General features: G+C 37.6%; 1 protein-coding gene and 1 pseudogene across 4 annotated transcripts in view; one reads left to right on the top strand and one right to left on the bottom strand.

Annotated features, from left to right (window-relative positions):
- Positions 1-11,721, bottom strand: part of TAF1A (TATA-box binding protein associated factor, RNA polymerase I subunit A) — a 22,359-nt gene extending 10,638 nt beyond the window's left edge. For 2 of the 4 annotated variants that reach the window (XM_037014470.2, XM_037014468.2), the window contains exons 1-5: positions 11,543-11,699; positions 10,260-10,392; positions 8,843-9,012; positions 6,245-6,358; positions 525-723 (exon numbers count right to left, since the gene is read on the bottom strand). In XM_037014470.2, the coding sequence (XP_036870365.2) occupies positions 525-723; positions 6,245-6,358; positions 8,843-9,012; positions 10,260-10,380 (604 nt within the window). In that variant the 5' untranslated portion in view covers positions 10,381-10,392; positions 11,543-11,699. Of the gene's footprint in view, positions 1-524; positions 724-6,244; positions 6,359-8,842; positions 9,013-10,259; positions 10,393-11,542 lie in introns of all 4 variants that reach the window. The other 2 variants (XM_037014467.2, XM_037014466.2) reach the window with 2 other exon arrangements.
- Positions 11,374-17,949, top strand: LOC108400598 (protein ARV1 pseudogene; annotated as a pseudogene).

Here is a 17,949-nt window from a genome sequence, read left to right as displayed (position 1 = left end):
GAGGTTCATATCACCACTGCAAGTGAAAGGGAACTCAGTTTGAGAAGGACAGACACATGTTCAATTTTTGGCTTGGTCAGTGAATTGAGCAAATTACCTGTTGTGACCCTTGTCCAGAAGTGAAACAACTTTATCTTGCCCTATTCTTTAAACATATTATCCTAAGAAATAACATTATAAAACAAACTCCATTCTAGACACACAGGAAGAAATGTTTATTATATGCAGTCATGCCCACTGAAGAAAATTTGTAACCTTAGAAACCATATTTTAAAAAGTAGTTCATCTAAAATGGTCATGATTTTAATTTATGAATCATCTAATTTATGTCCAAAAATTTTTGTGATATATCAGAAATATTACAAAGTAGGATCATGAATTTTCCATCAATAAAAATGTCTGCTCTCTGTAACATCTGGATAAAGAAAGGCTTGGAAGTAGGGGAATTAGACTATTCCCTTAAGATCCCTTCTGTCCCTCTAATTCAGTCTCATCATAAGAAAAAGTTCACTATGTTCACTCACCAAGCTTAGATAATTCCATCTTCTTTTGAGACCAAGTATAATACTGCAAAAGCCCTTTATAGGCCTGAATAAGGTTGATTAACACTTCCTGGGAAGATGACTTTTCACCGTATCTCCATGTCTCTGCCTGGCTGAGATTTCTGTTTGCATCCTCAAGCATTCCATGATGCAGAAGGTATAATGCATGTTGTAAGGAGATCTGCACCAGTAATAAGAAAAATTATATATAGGTCATTAGATAACAATTAATCAAAAAGCACAGTAAATATATGATAGATCTGGGTTAAGACTTTGGTAGGACACAAATGATATAACAACATTGTCCTTGTCATCAAAAATGTCAATCCAGCCAAGACGAAAGATCTATGAAACAATTAACACGATGTAAATGAGAACTAATCTGTATAAACTCACAGACAGAAGACAGTGTGAGATAGTGAAAAGAACAGTAGCTTTGAAGACAGGGCGTCCTGACTCAGATGCCACTGAAGAGCTACACGGACCTGAGTGTGACTCTCATCTGTTATATGGAACAATTATTATTAGCCGTTACAATTATATTATAAATGTTATAATAATAACAATTATTATTAGTGTGATGAGAATTAAATGATAATTAATGAGATAATTAATTAAATGAGGTTTACATACCACCTAACGCCTAACTTGGCGTCACCAGGTAGTCAGTAACTTATTTTATGAATGTTATGTAAGTTCAAACATCTTAATAAGGGGTATTGAAGAACAGCATCAGTTCAGATGGACAGGAAAGTGAATCTCTGATGCAAGAGAAGAAATAGGAATAATTACGCAGAGAATGAGCATCACCAGGAGGGAGGACACTGAGGAGAATAATGAAAAGTAGTTAATCGTGAGTAGTCAGACCTTAGCACTCAAGGCCTCCATCACAAACCACTGCAATCTTCTCTCAACTGGTCTCTCCAATCCCAGCCTCTACAATCCATCTCCCCTGTGTCTGCAAAGAAATCTCATCTTGTTAGTCATTTGTGTAACATCTTTTAAAGGCTTCCCCGACTTACAGAACAAAATCTAAGCTGCTTAGGTATGGCACACAGGGCCCAGCCTGCTTTCCCTGGCTTCTACCCAAGTGATTTTTAGAGTAACTGAAATATTTGATTCTTTAACTCTTTAGTCCACTGCCATGCTGGACGACCCTTTCCCCCAGGACGCCAAGTGAACAACCACTTGCTTTCTCAGACTCATCTCCAACATCGTTCCCTTTCTTTCCCTGTTTCCCCTACACAGTAAGTCCCAGCCCTCTCCAGTTCCAGGAACTCACCATTTTCTCCTTGTCTTTTCACTGTACATTGCATTTCTACTATGGAAGTCATAATAATTAATTCCATTTAACTCCTCTCTCCCTCCACTACAAGAACCATGTCTAACACATTACCTAGAAAATGCAATTGAGTGTTTTTAAAATTACTAACAAGACAATGTTTTATTGCCTATCTCATTTCCACTCTCAGACTCTGGAGTATGAAATAAGGTTCGTCTCAAGTTCCCTTACTTCAACTGATACATTCTATGAGCTCAAAAGGACCTAATCAGTAATGTAGTTAAAACTCCACCCTCCCTCCCCAATCAAAAGGCTATCCAGTTTCCTCCTGAAAGAAGAGACGGCTGCACACAACACCAAGACAGGCCATTCTTTTTTCCAACAGTTCAATTAGCAAGTTCTTCCGTAAGAGGGACCATGTGCTGTCTCCATTGAATTTCCACTCAGTATACCTGGTTTACTAGAGAATAAGATCAAAAGAGAGCACCTTGCACGTAAGTAGAGACTCAGAAAAATTTTCCTAAATTAATAAGATCTAAAAGAAACCTAAACTAGGAGAAAACCTTTTTTCAAAATTAGAAAGAGTGAGAATATAAGATGGTGCAGCCAAAAGGAAACAACTTGGTGATTCCTAAAACAGTTAAACATAGAATTATGTTATATATTATATGTATTTGTTTAAAATTATGTTACTATATTTCTTATATATATAAGACACAACCCCACAATTCTACTCTTAGGCATATACCAAAAGGAACTGAAAATAGGGACTCAAACAAATACTTGGACGCCAATGTTCATTGCAGCATTCTTCACAATAGCCAATAAGCGGAAAAAACTCAACAGATGAATGGATAAGTAAAATGTGACATATATGACAAAGTACTACTCAGCCATAAAAAGGGATTTAGTTCTGATATATGCTACAACGTGAATAAATCTTGAAAACATTATGCTAAGTGAAAAAAGCTGGACATAAAAGGACAAATATTCTGATTTCATTTATATGAAATATCTAGAACAGGTAAATTCATAAAGACTGAAAACAGATTTGAGGTTATCAGGAGTTGGGAGGAGGCGGGAATGAGGAGTAATTGCTTAATGGGTGCAGAGTTTCTATCTGGGATGATGGAAAAGTTCTGGAAATACTGGTGATAATTGCACAACATTATGTAATTAATGCCACTGATCTGTACATTTACAAATGGTTAAACAGCATGTTTTATGTCATATGTAGTTAATTTACCACAAAAAAAATTAGAAATAGGAACAGTAAAAGTGAAACAAAAAAAAAAAAACCACAGAGTAAATATTTTAGGCTTTGCAGGCCAGATGGTCTCTGTCACAGCTCTGTCCTTTGTCATATTCTAAGCAGCTTTGGCAATTTGGAAATGATTAGGTGTGACTGTGTTTCAATAATTTTATTTATAGACACTGAAAAAAATTAAAAAGTAAAGCATTTAAAAACTTCTCTCTTTTAGTGAAATATCACTTCAGACAGGGAGATATCTAATGTTTTGGAAACAATCCTTCTGCAAGACTTTTACTGACAGATGTTAAGAATTTGGAGAAGTTCCACCTGAACATTAGGAACATTAAAACATTTTAATACATGGATCAGAAGACTTAATATTGTTTAAATATCTATACTACCCAAAACCATTTATAGATTCAGTACAATCCCTATCAAAATTCCAGTGCCATTTTTCACAAAAACATAAAAACCAATGCTAATGTTTTTATAGAACCACAAAAGACCCCAAATAGCCAAAGCAATCCTAAGAAAGAACAAAGCTGGAGGCAACACACTTCCTGACTTCAATCTTTACTATAAAACTACAGTAATCAAAACAGTACAGACACATAGACCAATGGAACAGAACTGAGAGTCCAGAAATGAACCCATGCACATATATACAGTCAACTAGGGTCATATATTTGGCATATATTTAACAAGTGAACCAAGAATACTTAATGGAAAAAAGACAGTCTCTTCACTAAAAGGTGCTTGGAAAATTGGATATTCTCAATCAAAATAATGAAATTGGACCCCTGTAATACATTCCTCACAAAGGTAACTCAAAATGAATTAAGGACTTAAAACATAAGACTTGAAACCATGAAACTTCAAGATGAAAACAAAGGGAAAGAACTCCATAATATCAGTCTTGGCAATGATTTTTTGGATATGACACCAAAAGAACAAGCAACAAAAGCAAAAATCAACAAGTGGGCCTACATCCAGCTATAACACTTCTGCACAGCAAAAGAAACAATCAACAAAATGAAAAGGCAGCCCATGAAATGGAAGAAAATATATGCAAGCCATCAATCTGATGAGGTTAAAAAATATCCAAAAAAATATAGGAAACTCATACAACTCCATAGTCAAAAAACCCAAAAAATCCAATTAAAAAATGGGCAAAGGCCGGAGGATGACTGGTTAGCCAGAGACGGGTAAGATTCCTCAAGGGAGGAACAACCTAAGACAGGCACAGTCGCAGGGGGGCCATCAGGTGAGAATTTGGGGTCAACAGAGGTGAGGCTCAGAACCTCACCCCCCCTGCTTTGAGAGAAATCTTCTGCATCCGTGGATGTCTTGCTGCCCTTGTCTAGCCTGGATTAATACTTAGTCCATAGGCACACACCTGATCATCTGATCATCTATATTTGCCTTCTTACAGCACTAAACTGTGTTTTCTACCTTTATCTTGCATCTACCTACCACTTCAGCATTTTATTAAAAATAAAAATAATAATAATAATAGGAGAAATGTGGGATCAACATATAAATCAAGTACAAAAATCAAATGAATATTCATATTTGACCTGATTGTTTATAGGTCATATTGCATGATCAAGGCCGAAAGTTTCTGTGATGACTGCCCTTGTACTGTTCACCATGTAAGAATTTATTCACTCTGTAAGAATTCGTTCACCATGTAAGAACTTGTTCGTTATGCTTCAGAAGATTGGAGACTGACGAGAATTAGGCTTGAGATGGATTAATGATTGTACATTGAGCATTGACCCCCCTATACTGAATTTTATTGTTGTTAACAACCATTTGATCAATAAATATGAGAGATGCCCTCTCAAAAAAAAAAAACAAACAAACAAAAAAAATGGGCAAAGGACTTGAACATTTTTCCAAGGAAGACATACAAATGAAAGGTATTTTAGTCATTAGGGAAATGTAAATCAAAAGCAGGATAAATAAATTATCTCACATCTATTAGAATGGCTACTATCAAAACAATGAGAGATAACAAATGCTGGTGAAGATGTGGAGAAAATGGAACCCCTGTCCATTGTCAGTGGGAAAATAAATTAGCACAGCCACTATGGAAGAGAGTATGGAGGTTCCCCAAAAAGTTAAACAGAACTACAACACAATCCAGCAATCCCACTTCTGGGTATATATCCAAAGATGCAATCATTATCTCAAAGAGATAACTGCAGAATTATTCACTATAGTCACAACATGGAAGCAATCTAAGTGTCCATCAATAGATGAATGCATAAAGAAAATGTGATATAGATCTGCACACATGCACACGGCTATGGAATATTATGCAGTATAAAAAAAGGAGGAAATACTGCCATTTTCAACAATACAGATGGACCTTGAGGGCATTATGCTAACTGAAGTCAGACACAGGCAAACACTATATGATCTCACTTATAAAAAACACCAAATTCACAGAAACAGGGTATGGTGGTTACCAGGGACTGAAGGGTGGAAGAAATGAGGAGATTTTGGTCCAAGGATAAAACTTTTCAGTTATGAGATGAGAAACTTCTGGGGATTTAACATACAGTATGGTGATTATAGTTAATAATACTGGGTTGTACAGCTGAAAGTTGCTATGAGTAGAGCTTTTCTCACCTACAGGACATGTTAACTTACCTTACTGTGGTAAATATTTCACAACATATACATGTATCAAATCATCACATGGTACATCTTAAACTTACACAATATTACATGTCAATCATATCTCAATAAAGCTGGGGAAAAACATTTTGTGTGCGTGTGTATTCAAATTCCCAATTTGTTTAGTTCTTTCTCTTTTCCAAAAGCACCAAATCCTAGAGAACTCATTTTCAAATGACTTAAAAGCAAAGATACTAGAATTTGGCCCATGATCACAATGAAGCACAATGCCATCACTGAATGCCTGGCTTTGGCCATGAGATACACAAAGAGAAGGTGTTTTCACTCAGAGAACAAGGGATGACAGAAAATGCAGAAGTAAATGGTTCTCACAACACTGCTTTTTTTCAGCTTCTCTTATTTATCCAGATGTCTTACCGTTTTTCCATACCTTTTTCTATTATTACCTTCCTTATCACTGAAACATGCAACTTTTTAAAAATGAATACTGCAAATGTTAGCTCACAAAGCCCACATTCTCACCTTTAAGTAATTCATGACACCAATATGTTTCATCCTGTCAGCAAAGGTGTTAAAAGTCTCCACATTGCTTTTGGGATGGTAATACAGAATTTCACTTCCAAGCTTCCAAATAATCTGTCAAAACAGAAATTACTAATAACAATGTAAAATCCTTGCCTTAACCAAAGTGTACCTAAGAAAGCTTTTTTTTTCTGATTACATTAAAAAGCAACCTATAATTTCTTTCTTAGATACCACCCCGTACCTTTTACTGTACTTCACCCAGGGAAACTAAGATTACTTATCTGATAAAATCTTTTTCATTGATTAAATGAAAATACCAGATAACTAGAGCAGTGCCATTTTTAAGGTACTAGTCTAAAGAAGATAGGCATTAAGATACATAGTGAAAATAAAATTTTTAATTAGCATAGGAGGAAAAATATTAAAGTCAGAAAACTTGGGTTCTATTAATATTGGCTTCTTTACTACTCTTCAGTCTATACTTTCCACAAAATGAGGGCAAAGGACTAGATGTTTCGTGAGATCCCATTAAGTTCTACAACTAGACTCTATTTAATCTTACGCAGGACACCAATTTAAGAACTTCCATCAGCTATGAACGGATTTTTTTAGTCATTAGGGAAATGCAAATCAAACCCACAAAAAGGCACTGTTCACAAACACTAGAAGAGCTATAATGAACAAGTGAGACAATAACACACCGGCAAGGATGTGAGGGAATTACAACCCTCATCTCTTGCTGGTGGGAATGTAATAATGGCATAAGCACTTTGGAAAACAGTCTAGTAGCTCCTCAAGAGGTCAAACATAGTTACCTTATGAGCCAGCAATGCTATTCCCAGAAATATGCCCAAGAGAAATTGCAACAAACATTCCTACAGAAACTTGTACATGAAATTTCATAGCAGCATTCACAGAAACCGAAGAGGAAAAACAACCCAAATGTGTACAACCGCTGGATGAATACACAAAATGTGCTAGACCCACACAATGGAGTATTATTCTGTAATAAAACTAATGAAGTACTATTACATGCCTCAACATGGACACACCTTGAAAACATTATGTTAAGTGAAAGAAGACATCCACAAAGGCCATATATTATACAACTCCACTTATGTGAAATGTCCAAAATAAAAGGCAGATTAGTGGTTGCCAGGCTTGGGGTGGGGGTTGGGGGAGAGGTCGTGGCAGGAGTGGGAAGAGGTACAGGGAGTGACTGCACATGGGTTTTTTGGGGGGGAACAAAAATCTTCTAAATTTATACTGTGGTAATGGTTGCACACCTCAGTGAATATATGAAAAAATGAACTGTACTATTTAAATGGGTGAATTTTAAGATATGCTAATTATATCTCAATAAAATCATTTTTTTTAAAAAGGATCACTCTGGTTGCTGTGTAGAAAATAGACTGAGGGGTACAGGAGAGCAAGCACTTAGATGACAGTGGCTTGGATCATGGTGCAGCAATTGAGGTGGTAAGCAGTATTTAGACTGCAGACATATTTTGAAAATAGAGCCAACAGGATTTTCTGATGGTCTGGATGTGGGGTATAAAAGAAAGATAACTCCACCACTTTTGGGCCCTAGCAATTAGACATAAAATAACCATGACCTCAGGTGGTGGAGATCAGAAGATCCATTTTAGCTATGTTAGAATGATATGACCATGAGATATTCAAGCAGAGATGTGGAGTAGACAGCTGGATATGGAAATCTGGACTTCAAGAACAGGTGTCGGGGCCACAGACATACAATTTACATTGGAAATCACTAGAATATAGACTAAATTTAAGCCCACCAAACTGAATGAGGTCATCAAGGGCGCATTCAAATAAGGAAGAGGACTAATTAATGATTAAGTTCTGGGCTGCTCCCGTGTCAAAAGGCCAAGGAGAAGAGGAGCAATATGAAAGGAGACTGAGCAGCAACCAGTGAGGAAGGAGAGAGAACTGGGAGAGGGTGTAGCGTCCTGGAAATCAGAGAAGAGTGTTTAGCACACAGGAGGAAACGCTCTGCACAGCCAGAAACTGCCAACACATCAAGCTAGATAAGCACTGAGAAGGGGCCACTGGGTTTAGCAACATGGAGATCATTGTTGACCTTGACAGAGCAACTTGGTAGAACTGGTGATGGTGGTGGTTGGGGGAGCCTCATGGAGAAGGTCGGAAGAGAACAAGTAAACACTCTTCCCGGGAGTTTTGCTGAAAGGGAGAGTGGAAGTCGGGCACAGCCTATGACGGAAGCGGCGGTCAGGAGATGATTTTAAGATGGGAGAAATACACATCTGTATGATGACAGGAAACATCCTATACAGAGGGGAAAATGACGACATGGGGAATGAAGGAAGAATTATTAACATGATTGAATAAATATTGGGGACTCTGAGAATTGAGAGTTCAAATTATTTTTAGTCTCCTTTAAAATTATAATAAAAAAGAAATATGCAAAAATATCCCAACACCCAAAACTACTTCCAGTAGCTTTCAGTAAGATGAACTTGAGATCCTGCAAAAGCTATTCTGGGTGGGGCTCAAGAGGCAGAAATGTGCAGATATCTATAATCTCTTCCAGCAGACTCACACTTTCCTTACCTCAGGCGCACCCTGCCTTTTGTTGCTATCAGAATCTTCCAAGATCTGAAAATAACTGTGCATGTATTCTGCAGCTTGCTGCCACTGGTGCTTCAGCAGAGCTTCTTGGATGAAACTTAAACAAGCACTTGTTGTCTGAGCAAAATCCTTCTCCTTTTTCCCTCCAGTCACTATAAAGATAATAGAGAAGAGTCTACCCATAGTGACCCCAATTCAACAATTCAAAAACAGGTTATCCAGAACATGAAACATTTCTAAGCATGTACTTTCTGATCTTAAACCTATTTGCTTGTGGACTGACTTGAGCTCTCTGTAGAACACAGGTGACAGAAACATGCCCAAGTATGCCTTAACTAGCAGGAGCTCTCGATTGCTAGTCCCCCATAAGGGTATGGTAGCACTCCCTCTGAAGTATCATCCATTTGAACCGAGCTTAAACCATGTGAACCAATTAGCAAAAATAAAAGGAGAGGAAAGAAACTATTATTTTTTCAACATCACTATGCATAAGGCTCTATACTAGGAACTTTTCATACACACACACACACACACACACACACACACACATATATATATATATATATATTTACACTTCTGTCATTAAAAGTATAGGCTTGGGAAGACAGACCTGGGTTTGACTCCTGATACCAGTACTTGAAGTTTAACTTCTTTAAAATGTAGTTTGCTCCTCCCTAAAATGCCTAACACATACATTACGAAGGATTAATTTACTGAGATAATTAAATGAGATGATATTTAGATTAAAAGATAGAGAAATAGGAGCTAAACCCTAGGAGCCAAGGAATCTTAGTCAAGAGGAAAGAGGGCGAGGCTAAAACAAATGTATTTGAAGGTAATAATAAAAGAGCTGGTTCAAATATATTCCCAGAACTACACCTTGCAACATGCCAACATACAGATAAATGCTTTTTTTATATGTTCTTACAGGGAATATATCTCAGGAAAACTTGCTTATATTTACCTTAGATAAAAATGGGGGGAAATATTCTTTTTTTTGAAACCTATTATAGATCAACTATCAAATCTATCAAGTTCAGTGCAGTTCAACAGAAACATCTTGGTAACACAGGCTAGGTATGCACTCTTCAATGGCAGAAATTATATCTTCTTCAGTTACAAATATTCCCAATATTTAGTCAATGCCAGGGATATTATAAGTATTCAGTAAATTGCTGGAAAAACATGTATCTACTGTAAGACAGACTATGTTATTAATAGAAAGGAAAACAATTCTTAAAGAAAAAAGGACCTATTTATTTCTTTTTTGCTTAAAGCTTAAAAAACCTTCGTATATTCCTACCTGAAAATTGAGCCAGTGTGCTTTTCATTTTGGACCCATATTGAATCTTTTCATCTCCTTGCATTAAAGTTAAAAGTTATGTGTTATTCTACTTACCCACAGTTTCTACATGCTTTTGGAGCCAAGGAAAATACATTCCTGAACCAGAGAGCACATGCACTCCCCTCAGGTCATCCTCTGTCGTGGGCCTTTTCAGTTCTTCACTGGAATCACTCATACCTATTCCAAACTGAGAATATCAATTACTCTCGCTATACATTTTAATCCACTGCCTTCTGAGTTATACAGAAATATGCCATCTTTTTATCTAACGAATATCATTTGATCAGCAAAATTAATTGTACCTGGTAGTTCTGTGAAAGTAAAATAAAATTGTCAGCAACAGCCAAAATAAATGATCCATTCAAAAAAAGTATGAGCTACTACTGTTTCATGCACCAAGACAGATAAGATACTGCCCCTTAATTAAAAAATAAGTATAGAGGAAGAAAAAGTAAAATGATGCATAACAAAACGAGTACATGGTAAGAGTAGTAATTAACATTATTGGGCCCTTTATATACAGCAGGCATATAAATTATCTAATTTAATCCTTACAAAAATCTTGAGGTAAGTACAATTATGTCTGTCCATTTTCATGCTGAAAAAATGAGGGGCTTAGTGAAATTATGTAACCTGGCCCAACATCACAAGAAAGGTGAGGACAGTAATCCAGGAACCAGAACATCAAACTACTTGGCATGAACAGAGTTTGGGGTCTGTGTGGAGGAGGGGGTCGGAAGGCAAAACTGACCGCGGGAAAGGAATCTAGAAAGACAGCCATATGCCAAACTAAGTCTGGACTTAATCCTCAACACGCTCAGGGGCCCTCCCCCTCATTCCCCATATCCAATCGATTACTAAATCCTGCAGACGCTATCTGCTAGTATTTCTCCAATCTTCCCTCTTCTCCGAAATCCTATACCACCACTCTCGGTCAGGACATCTTCAAACGGTGTCGAAAGACCGCTTTAGCTTTCTAACAACTTACTCTGCCTCAAATTTTGCCACTCCACATTTAAGTCCGAGTGAACCTTTTAAAATCAAAGCTTATGGTTAGGAGCATGGGTTTGAAATAGCACCTGAATTTGAATCTGACAGACGTATATTTTAAGGCATTCCTACAGAAAAAGTTCTCCGTTCTCAAATTCTCAAAGACGAAACTGGTATCATGCAGTTGCCACGGTAACCAAAGCTTCTGCACCCCTTCTGCCTCAGAACTCGAGGTTTCAGAGAATCAGGACGAAAAATGAGGAGGACAGGGGTGAATCCTAGCACAGCCCTTCTGGTTCCATTTTGAATGTGGGCAATGACTGACGGACGCCACTCACAGCGCTTACCTCCCTGGAGCCGGGGCTTTTCTGCGACACTAAACCCAGGCCCCCTACGCCGCCACAGCGTGCGTATACCCTTACCGGAAGTAGTTACCGACCACTCCCTCTGAGCATGCGCAAAAATCTGCTCGGACTTTCAGGCCGCGAGCAGACAGACGCCGCTCTGCCCCTACTTCCTCCTTCGTCGGCGGAGGCGTAGCTGTCCGCGGCTCGAACCCGGAAGTGACCCGGAAGTGGCCGTGGACCTCTGCCTTCTCATTGAATTGGCCTCGAATTTACGTCTTAATCTGTCGCCATCGGAAAATAGGAGATTTTAAGTGCAAGTGGAGAGTGGGGCGAGGGGTGGGCGGCAGGATGAGGTGAGCAGTCAAAAAGCATAATGTCACTTTACCCTAGTAATTCACTAAACGATGACCTAAAGGTTTTGTTGGCTCACAGGCTCATTGGGGGGGCCTTGGAGATGGGGCGTGCGGCCCTCACAGGATAAACCTGTATAGCCTTTTAATTGCCTCCATGAAATCTTTTTTTCTCTCTTCAAAGCTTAAAGTGACTCGTGTCTACCTGCCCAAAATTTGAGCAAGAATATCTTTGTCTCCTCTCAGCAGGTGTGGTTCTGTGGACTTGTTTGGGGTCACTTCTCATGAAGAACATTGAGAAAGCATATGAAATAGGAGTCGAAAATAAGATGGTTAAATGTGAGATCAGGGAAAGTTGAGGAATTCTAGAGAAGATGACCATGGGAAAGCAGAGACCCACGGGAATACGATATGTATCTCTGAAATTTGGAGGTTTGTTCTGTGAAAGAAGGATCAGACTTTATATAGCATCAGAGAACCGAACTAGGACTAAGGAGTGACAGTTAAAGGGATACAGCTTTAAAGTAACTACAAGAATGTTGTTCAGAAGTAAAACTGCACAAATTATGGCAGAAGCTCCCTCAGGGATCTCTTAAATTTCTCCTAATCTGAAAGTAATCCATTTAAGCAGAATCAGAGTGTGGTAGAGTTGATGAGAGGGCCTAGAATTTGTACAGGAATTCCTTTAAAATGCTACAAATACTTGATTCTATGTTGTCCTCAAACACTATGCAGTAGCTATGAGCTTGCAAGAAAAGTTCCTTCTGCCCCTTGTGTTGTATGTAAATCCTTGGCCTCACTCAAGCCTATTCTCTAATTGCACAGGCAAGGATGACTTAAATGATGATGTAATCCAGGAAGGCACACAGTAGAATCATACAAACTTCTAGTCTGGAGGCTTGGTCTGGCTGCATTTCCCTTGCCATGAGGTATAATTTCACCCAAAAAAACCCAGTACTGAATTTACGTGACTAGAAATTCATGCTTTCATAAGAATGGGGAAGAAATGTCTGATTTGCCTAATGTTCTCAGATAACTCTAGGTAATAATAGATAAAAGAAAGTTAAGAACTAGTAGCTTTATAAGTTCTACCTACCCTTCCCCTTTCCCGGAGTACAAGTCTAGTAGAAAATGTGTTGGGTAAGGAGAGTAAAAAAAATGACTATATTATATCTCATCAGATAGCATAAACAAGATAAAAAAGGAAACAGCATGACAAAAACACAAATATAAAATAATGCATGCAGTTTTCTAGACACCAATCTAGAAGTAAACATATCCTAAGGAACAGAAAGATGTTCTAATTACATTGTGCTAAAGAACAACTTAATATGATAATGACTACATTTTTTTAATGCAAACTGTTATTTAGAGAATACTGTTTTCTGAAACCCTTCAATTATCCCCTTGAGCCCTTTAGTTTTTTTTCCTTTAATATAATAAAGAACAGTCTTCAGGCAGTCAAAAAATTGGAGAGAAAGCATTATAAAATAGTCAATACTATACCACAGCTACTAATGTGAACAAGATAAGAAAGAAATGTGGCAAAAATGAAAGCATAAAAACAAAAACAGCTCACATAATAATACAGAGAAAAATATTATCCAGCTATAAATTCCCTAAAATACATGGACTAGGATCCCACCCAGGCTCAGGCTTGAGAAAAAAACTATGTCCTCAAAGGCACAGCTTCCTTATTTTGCCCATTCGGTTCCCTGAGCCACTATGTAAAGAAGTCCTGGATATCCTACTGAAGAGAAGCCACACGAAGACTCCTTGGAGGATGAAACACCATGTGGAGAGAGGCCACATGGAGCCAACCATCAGCATCTTAATTCCATACATCTGAGGAAGGCTATTTCAGACCTTTAAACCCAAATCAGCCATTTGCTGAATGCAATTGCATGAGCTCCACCGACAACACATGCAACAGAGGTGAGCTGCATTCCTTGAGCCATGTGCAAATTCCTGATTCATAACATTATGAGCAATAAAATGGTTGTTGTTTTAAGCCACTAGATTTTAGATTTGAAGTAGTTTGTTACACAGATACTGTAGTTTGAAACACTGATATTCGTGATCTGCATCTTCCATCTTCTTCCTCAGTCTTGTTAGAGATTACCGGTTTATTTATGGTGTGGTCAGAAAACAAACTCTGTGAGATGTCATAAATTTTTGAGACTTATTTTGTTGTCCAAAATGTGGTTTATTTTGGGAAATGTTCCATGGGCACTAGAAAAGAATGGATGTTCTGCAGCTGTTGAGCATTGTATTCTAGTTTGAAGTAGTTGATAGCTTTCTTCAGTCTTTTAAATAATTATTGACTTTTCATACAACGCCACTATTTATTACTGAGATGGGGTGTTAAAATTGCAAACTATAGTTGTGTATTTGCCTTTTTTATCCTTTGGTTTGTCAGCTTTTCCTTCACATATTTTGAAGCTTTGTCATTGAGCACATAAACACTCATGGTTCTTAAGCCTTCCTGATCAAATAACCATTTCACCAAATGCTAATGCTCTTTATCCTGAAGTGAAATTCATCTGATACTAATACAGTCTCTGCAGCTTTCATAGCATACTATTTGCATGGTATGTCTTTTTCCATTTTTCTCCTTAGAAACTTTTTATTTAATGTTTTTCCCTTGTAGACAATAATTAATTGGATCTTCATATTTTAAATCCATCTGGTAATCTCTACCTATTTTGGCATGTTCTATCCATTTATCCATTTATGTCAATTGTAATAATTGATAGTATTGAGTTCAAGTCTGTCATTTTGATATTTGTTTCCAATTGGTCCCGTTAGTTTTGTGTTCCTTTGTGCCTCACTTTCTGCCATTTTCTGGATGAGTCAAGTATTGTTTTGAATTCCTCTGCTGCTTTTAGCTTTATTTTTGTTGTAGCAGTGTTTCTAGGAATTGTGACAAGCCTTCTTAAATGATCAGTCTACTTAGAGTTAAAATTGCAGTTCTTTGCATAAGATAAAGGAGCCTTGCCACACAGTTTAGTTCCTTTTGTCACCACCCCAAGTCGTCTTATATATTACATCTACATTCATTATTATTCATTATTATTTTTGCTTTACACAATTGTATGTATTTTAAAGAAAAAAAGTATATATTGCCTTTTATATTCACCTACGTTTTACCATATCCAGTGCTTTCATTCCTCCCAGCAGATTATCTTCAAAAGTAGTTGCCAGAAATTCTTCCCATCCCTTTGCATGTTGCTTCTCTCATTAAGAGGTCGAGTCTGTTTCCCCACCCCTTGAATATGGGTGGCTCTTTTGACTTGCTTTGATGAACAAAATATGGCAGCAATGCTACCATGCCATTTTGGACATGGCCTTAAGAAGCCTTCCATTTTCTACTTTTAATATTTAGGAATCTAGCCAGCAAGTAAATAAGTTTGGGCTAGATTACCGAATAACAAAAACTGTTTAGCTGGGGAGAGGCCCCTCCCATCCATTTCAGCCACCACATCTGAGCCACCAAGACATGTAAATGAAGCTACTTTGGAAGTTTCAGCCCCAGCCAACTCCCCAGCAGAATGCAGCCGCATGGTGACCTCGGCCAGCAATGCCCAGATCTGAAGAACCACCCAACTCAGCCCAGCCAAGGCCCAGAACAGGGAGAAACAATAAATGGTTATCACTTTAAACCACTCAATGTATTATACAGTAAAGGATAGACCGTTTCCATTAGATGTGCCATCAGTCCTCCTGAAGAATTTCTTTTCGCATTCTTATTGTACAGGCCTGTTGGTATTGGATTGTCCCAGGTTTTGTTTTTCTGAAAGTGTCCATTTTGCCTTCAGTTTTGCAGGGTATTTTGTTCTGAATTTAGAATTCTGGATTGGCAGTTTTTGTCTTCCACTATCTTTCGATCTTCTGTTTCTGAGGAGAGGTCAGCTGTCATTTTTATCATTTTGCCCATGTAATGCATCTCTTTTCTCTGGCTGCCCTCTAGACTTTTCCTTCCCCATTTGGTTATTTGCAGTTTGACTATAATGTGCCTACGTGGTTTTCTTGGTAAATATCCAACTTGGTATTCACTGAATTTCCTAGATCTGTAAGTTTCTTTTTCACTAAATTTGGGGTGTTTTCAGCCATTATTGCCACAAATACATTTTTCCATGCAATTACCCTTGTGGGACTCCAATTACATGTTTGTAAGATACACTTATATTTATTTAATTACAACTGTTATCCTAATGACTCTACATATTGTATCTCAACCTATATTCCCATAAGCTTTAACTGAGAAACATGTTCTTTTGTTAGGAATAAAGAAAAAAACCTCGCAATATCCTTTCCATATAATTCAAAAAAATGTATGCATGATTTGACAAAATATTAACACAAAGAAAAACAGTACAATTCATTCAGATCTACATTTAAGATGAGACAGTGCAGGAAGGGAATAAATGTGGAAATGTAGAAATAGAACAATATAAGACCTTTCTTGGAGGAAGGAGAAAACAAATTTTAAAATGTGAGACATCATTAAAGTCCTATTAGCTTTAATAACAAAAAAACCAAACAAACTAAAGCAAAAGTCACCTGGATCTACAGAGGCTCTTTTTTTTTTTTTGTAGGTTGGTGGTATAATCTTTTCCTTTTAGCTGATAAGAGAAATTACAGAATATAGAATATTAACAACTGCAGATGCTTTGTTAACTAATGAAATTTTAACAAAAGTCTCAAGTTGTTCAACTCAATTATTGGGAGGGTGGTACCATTCGTACCAAGGGAGTTTGGAAGTGCAAAGTTTTTATTTTGTTAACCATGACTAAGGATGTTACTGAACTTGTGTGGCCAGGGCCAGGGTTGTTGCATATCCCTCAGCAGGTAGGAATGTCCCACCCAGAATGTGCCAGTGGAGCTCTAGAGAGAAACACTTTCTTAAACAAGTAACGTGCTCTGGTCCCTTCCTTAATTTCAACTGTGTTTTCCTACTATTTAACCTCAAGTGTTAAGGGCTTTCATGCAGTCACATTGTTTTAGTACCCATTTAAATGTCATTCTCAGTTTCTCAAATGTTTCTTAATAATAGTAAATGTGTTTAAGTAGTAAATACATAATAGTTAATAGTAGTTAATAGTAAAATACATAATAAAAGCTTAACTAGTTTATCAGCTTAATGATGACTGCAGCTTATACTTTTTAATAAAGACTCAGGCCAGGAGAACCTGTGTGTAGGAATCTGTTACCTGTCCCTGGACCACACTGGATACATGGGAAACCCTGAATGCTTTGTTCGCTCTGTGAAGCATACCTGAGATGGTGGCAGCTTCAAGATTCAAACCAGAACGCTGATCTCGATGACATCAGATATGCCAGTGAGTGGGATTTCTGTAGAATGTTTGCAGTTACTTCTCCAGAACAAACTGCCCTTTTTTATTAGCATTTCTACCTTCCTATGGATAGGATGACTCATGACAGTGAAAAATAAAAACCCAGCTGCATTTTGCTGCTGAAAGCAGCGTCATCTAGCTACAGAAAACTCTTGCTGATTCCAGCCGTCATTTGGGAATATGAACGCATACCTCTGTATCTCAGACTCACTAAAATATTTATCTTTACATCAGATTTTCAGACAATTAGAGTGACCCTAAATATCAACTGAAAGCTCCCCTTTAGGGCCATCGTGAATGGCTTACTGCTGGGCAGCACCATGGGCTACTTCCAAAAGATGGAATGGATATTGAAAGTGATTGTGCCATCTACAAATCTCAAGACTTAGGAGGAGTTTTTTTCTTTACTATCTGTGCATGACCAGCTACATCCAAAAAAGAGAAGACGTAAAAGATAAACCAAGCGGCTCATTTCTGTTGAGCAAAATGAAGCAAATATTTTGGACCTACTTCCTGATAAAGCAATAGTTATGGTACTGAAAAGCCCCCAACCCTACTACCCCTCACCTGTCATATAAGACACACCTAAACTCCATATAGAGACAGAAATAAATACAAGGAACGTTGCAATAGGAATTGATGTATGTCACAGGTCAAGACTTACACATTACAGACAACTTTAGGTAGGCATTTGAATTGA

The sequence above is a fragment of the Manis javanica genome, chromosome 14 (genome assembly GCF_040802235.1).
Source record: "Manis javanica isolate MJ-LG chromosome 14, MJ_LKY, whole genome shotgun sequence".
Lineage (NCBI taxonomy): Eukaryota > Metazoa > Chordata > Mammalia > Pholidota > Manidae > Manis > Manis javanica.
The sequence above is the reverse complement of the archived record's forward strand: the minus strand, read 5'-3'. Positions and strand labels throughout refer to the sequence as shown.